The sequence below is a fragment of the Penaeus vannamei genome, chromosome 4 (genome assembly GCF_042767895.1).
Source record: "Penaeus vannamei isolate JL-2024 chromosome 4, ASM4276789v1, whole genome shotgun sequence".
NCBI lineage: Eukaryota > Metazoa > Arthropoda > Malacostraca > Decapoda > Penaeidae > Penaeus > Penaeus vannamei.
Window position 1 is genome coordinate 20,824,332 of NC_091552.1, and position 5,000 is coordinate 20,829,331.

A 5,000-nucleotide genomic window follows, 5' to 3' on the forward strand; every position below is an offset into this window, starting at 1 on the left:
CCCCCCTCCCCCTCCTCCATCCCCGTCACCGCCTCCCGCAGCCCACCGTAGAATTCCCGTCGCTCAAAGGGCTTCACAGGAGCTACGTCTTCGGGGAAAAAAAAAATCTTCAAGAGGAAATGTTATTCTTTACGTTGGCTTTATGTTTGACGGCGATTTTTTTTCTGTGGTTAAAGTGGCGATGGGAGTGTTTCTGTGGGAACTGGATCTTTTCGTTTAACTGGTGATGATTATGATGGTAATGATGGTGGTAGTGGTGGTGGTGATGGTAATGATGGTGGTAGTGGTGGTGGTGGTGGTGGTGATGGTGGTGATGATTGATGATGGTGATGGTGATGGTGATGAGCTTGATGGTGATGGTGATAATGATAATGATAATAATGATAATTACAGTGATAATGATAAAAATTATAATTACAGTATAATGATAAAAACGATAATTACAGTATTAATGATAATGATGATGGTGATGACAATGACATCGACGACAATGATAAAGACAACGAATAAACAGTCAAGCATAAATCACACCAAAGAAACCCTCCACGCCCGCGCCCTTAGAAAGCGAGAGTACCCCCCCCCCATTACCCCGGCCGCCCATCCCGCCCTCGACCCCCAAGGCGAGTGCCGCGAGTAAGCGAACACCAGGAGGCCCTCGAGGTCGGTGGCACTCGAAGGGCCACGGGAATCGGCTCTCAACTCTTATCGCTGTTATCATCTTTATCGGCACTGTTGTCGGTCTTGTTTTATCATCGTCATTATCAATATTATCATCATTGTCACTATTATCATTATTGATATTACCCTTACTACTATTATCATTAACATCATTATCATCATCATTATTGCTGCTTTTTATCAATATCAAAATCATTATCATTATCATTGCCATCACCATCGTCATCATAATTAATATCATCATCATTATCCTCCTTCTCCTACGTATTATTATTATATTATTGTCATCAAATTCATTCGTATGGTGTTGAATAAATACAACGTAAAATAAAGCAAGAGAATGTTCAACAAGTAAATTCTAAAACGTATAACAATATAAACTTTAATAAGAAAGCCACAATGACAACAAAAAACAAAAACAATGAAAACAAAAACAACAATAAAGACTACAGTAACAATGACAACAAAGAGATGCGACAACAACAAAAAAGACCACAGCAGCAACAAGAATAACAGCAAAACGTAAGACAACAACAAATACTACAACAAAAAACAACAACACCAAAGCATAAAAGACAACAACAAAGACACCCCCACCACCACCAAGAGCCAAAGCAAACCGAAGCAAGCCGAGCGCGCCCCCAACCCACCCGAGTCCGGCCGGAGCGGGTCCTGCCTCCCCGCCCGCCTCCCTGCAGCCGGCGGAACCAACAAGCTCTCGAGACCCACCGAGTACTTGAGGCCCGACCGAACGGAGATCAGAAAACACGCTCGTCCTGAAAAATTACCTTCCACTTTTGGCTTCCCTCGGCTTCTCTGCCTGGAGGGGGGGGGGAGAGGGAGGGAGGGAGGGAGGAAGGGAGGGAGGGAGGATATTGAGGGTGTTGGGGGAGGGTATAGCGAGGGGGCGTGGGGGTACAGAGGGGATAGGAGGTACAGGAGGGAGGGAGAGAGAGAGGGTAGGGAAGGATGAGAAGGAAAAGAGGAGGGGGAGAGAGAGGGAAGGGAGGGCGGGGGAAGGGTGGCAGAAGGTGAGAGGGAGGGAGGGAGGAGGAGGGAGAGAGGGAGAAGAAGGAGAAGGTGGCAGTGGTGGTGGAAAGGGAAGAGGAAGAGGGAAAGAAGGGAGAGAGACAGGGAGGAGGAGGGGTAGAAGCGGAGGAGAAAGGAAGATGGAGAGAGGAGGAGGAAGAGGTGGTGGTGGTGGAGGAGGAGGAGGTGATAGAGGGGAGGGGTGGGAGGGAGAGAGAGAGGGACAAGGAGGAGAAGGGAAGGGAGGAAGGAACGAGAGAGGGAGAGGGAAGGGAGGGGCGAGGACGAGCGGCGGGACGCAAAAGGGTGCTATCCCACAATTTAGTAGGGCATAGTTACCACGGGAGGAACATGTGATTATCGGCTTTGGGGCAATTTAAATCGCATGTTATCTATGCACTGGAGGCGAGTTCCCTATTTTGAAATTGGAGCTTGCGTCGAGCGCTTCGTCCCCGCTCTTTTAGGTGGAGCTTTGGCCTTCGCGAGCGCTGGTCGCGGGTGGGACTCGAGGTGTGAGTGGGACTCGAGGCGTGAGTGGGACTCGAGGCGTGAGTGGGACTCGAGGCTTGGGTGGGACTCGAGGCTTGGGTGGGACTCCAGGCTTGGGTGGGACTCCAGGCTTGGGTGGGACTCGAGGCTTGGGTGGGACTCCAGGCTTGGGTGGGACTCGAGGCTTGGGTGGGACTCGAGGCTTGGGTGGGACTCGAGGCTTGGGTGGGACTCCAGGCTTGGGTGGGACTCCAGGCTTGGGTGGGACTCGAGGCGTGAGTGGGACTCGAGGCGTGAGTGGGACTCGAGGCTTGGGTGGGACTCGAGGCTTGGGTGGGACTCCAGGCTTGGGTGGGACTCCAGGCTTGGGTGGGACTCGAGGCTTGGGTGGGACTCCAGGCTTGGGTGGGACTCGAGGCTTGGGTGGGACTCGAGGCTTGGGTGGGACTCGAGGCTTGGGTGGGACTCGAGGCTTGGGTGGGACTCCAGGCTTGGGTGGGACTCCAGGCTTGGGTGGGACTCCAGGCTTGGGTGGGACTCGAGGCTTGGGTGGGACTCGAGGCTTGGGTGGGACTCGAGTCGTGGGTGGGACTCGGGTCGCCAATGTCGAGGTTCTTGAAATTATGGTTATGTTAACGAAATAGATAACAAACAGGTTAACAGATCAATAAATAGATGAATATATATATGAAAAGAAAGAGATAAATAAACAATAGATAGATAGATAGATATAGACAGACAGACAGACAGATAGATACTGTAGATTGACTGATCGATAAATAAATAGGCAGATAGATTGATTGACTGATTGATAGATATATAGGAAATAGAGAAATAAATAGATAAATAAATTGATATATAATAGAGATAGACAGATAGATCCATAGATAAATCGGTAAATAGACAGAAACGGACATCACCGTGTATCATTTCTTTTTCACTTCATCCTATTTCTCCTCGCTCCCTGTATCTTCTTTCCTTCACATCCTGCTTGAGACTGCCTCGTTGTTTTCCTACCGCCGCCACGCCATGGTAATTCCCATGCCATTACCATTCCCCCCCTCGCCCCCCCTCCCCGCCCACCGCCCCCTCCCCCCACCAACCCTCCAAACACCTATCGCCCCTTCCCCCCACGCCCACCGCCTCCCCCCCTACCGCCCCTCCCCCCACGCCCACCGCCCCCTCCCCCGCCATGCCCAAGAGCGGGGTCCCCATATCGGAAAGCGCAAAGCAACCCTCCCTCCCCTCGCCGTGTCCCCCCCCCCCTGTAAATCTTGATTACTTATCGACGTGCGAGACTGGTGTATGTTGGTGTATGTTGGCTCGGTGTATGTTCATCCCCGAGCAGCGTTGAGAGAGACACAGCGGAGCCACCATCGCATTCTTCCGCATTTGGTCGCTACTTTGTTTAACTCTCCATTTTCTATGAAGGCGCCGCGTTTTCTGCCATATCCATCAGAGGCAATCGCTCTGGGTATTCAAATGTTCCCTCGTACACTCTGGGTTGGCGTGGGAGGGGGTGTGGAGGGGGGAGGGGGAGGGGAGGGCAGTGGGGAAAGGGGTGAGGGGGAGGGCAGTGGGGGAAGGGGTGAGAGGAAGGGAGGGGGGGAAGGGGCGAGAGGAAGGGAGTGGGGGGAAGGGGCGAGAGGGAGGGAGTGGGGGGAAGGGGTAATTGGAAGGGGCGAGGGAAAGGGAGTGGGGGAAGGGAGGGCTTGGGAGGAAGGGGGGGGGGCACTTTGTGTATCTTACTGTGCTGTATTTAAATATATTCTTGAGGCTGTCTATTATCACCTGGGGAGGAGGCAGTACTTGATTATTACCTCCTGTGAAATTTAATCGAATCTTAAAGCTGTTATCATTTTTTCCCTTCTCTTTTTTCCATTCTTAATAAATGCACAGTGAATCTGCACAACGCCGTCGCCTCGTGTGCTGCAGCGCATTCTACTCAAGCTCCGTGAAACTCGAACACAGCTTTATTACGCTTCCTCTCATTTATACGTCTTTATCCCCTCCTGCGCGGCTAATACATCTTTATCGCCGGTGTGAATCCCCCTCCCCCTCCTCCTCTTCCTCCTCCCCCCACCCCCCACCTCACTCCCCACGGCTCTTCATTTTTCTTAAGCATTTCTTCTCGCTCCCCCCCCCCCCCCCTCTTCCCCTCACGAACACAACCCGGCCGCTGCATCTTCCTTTCACCCTGGGAGAGCATCCTCCCCCCCCTCCCCCGCCTAATAGGCCAATTATTTCTTTATAATATGATCAATCAGTGACCTTGGCCGTCCGTCCGTCAAGAGGCTGCGCTAATTTACTTTCTCAAAGGAGCCAAGCCCGGAGAATCCCGGGTCGCCTTCATCACCCGCACCAAATATGCGAGGAAAATAACTTTAATAGTCCGGGGAATGAGGGAGCTGCCATCTTATGCTCTGGAACCAGTTCTGCAAAAAAAAGAAGTTATTATTCCCCATTTGGGAACTCAGGATTTACCATTTGGTATTTACATAATGAACCGCTAAATAATTTACAAGCAAAAGCCATCATGATTGAGACGTTTCTGCAAATGCGGTGTCCACTCCTCCTCCAAAAATATGTAAATATGTAAATCATTTTCATCACATATGGTCATCGAAATCTGCCCAGAGTACCTCGGACGAATGAAAGCAAGGAAAAAAAGACAACTGCCACTTAAATGCTGTCTGCTCCCCTACTCCCTCCCCCTCCCCCCAACTCAGCTTAAGAATAAGATAAATAACACAATCTTAAATATTCTAACAGCCGACATAAACGCTCCGATGCGGATACAGTGA

At 50.9% G+C, this 5,000-nt stretch overlaps 1 protein-coding gene across 1 annotated transcript in view; it reads right to left on the minus strand.

Annotated features, from left to right (window-relative positions):
- Positions 1 to 2,121: 2,121 nt before the first annotated feature.
- Positions 2,122 to 5,000, minus strand: part of LOC138861592 (soluble scavenger receptor cysteine-rich domain-containing protein SSC5D-like) — a 7,445-nt gene continuing 4,566 nt past the window's right edge. Inside the window, exon 4 of the mRNA XM_070121383.1 lies at positions 2,122 to 2,810. Within this exon, the coding sequence (XP_069977484.1) occupies positions 2,122 to 2,810 (689 nt within the window). The remainder of the gene's footprint in view (positions 2,811 to 5,000) is intronic.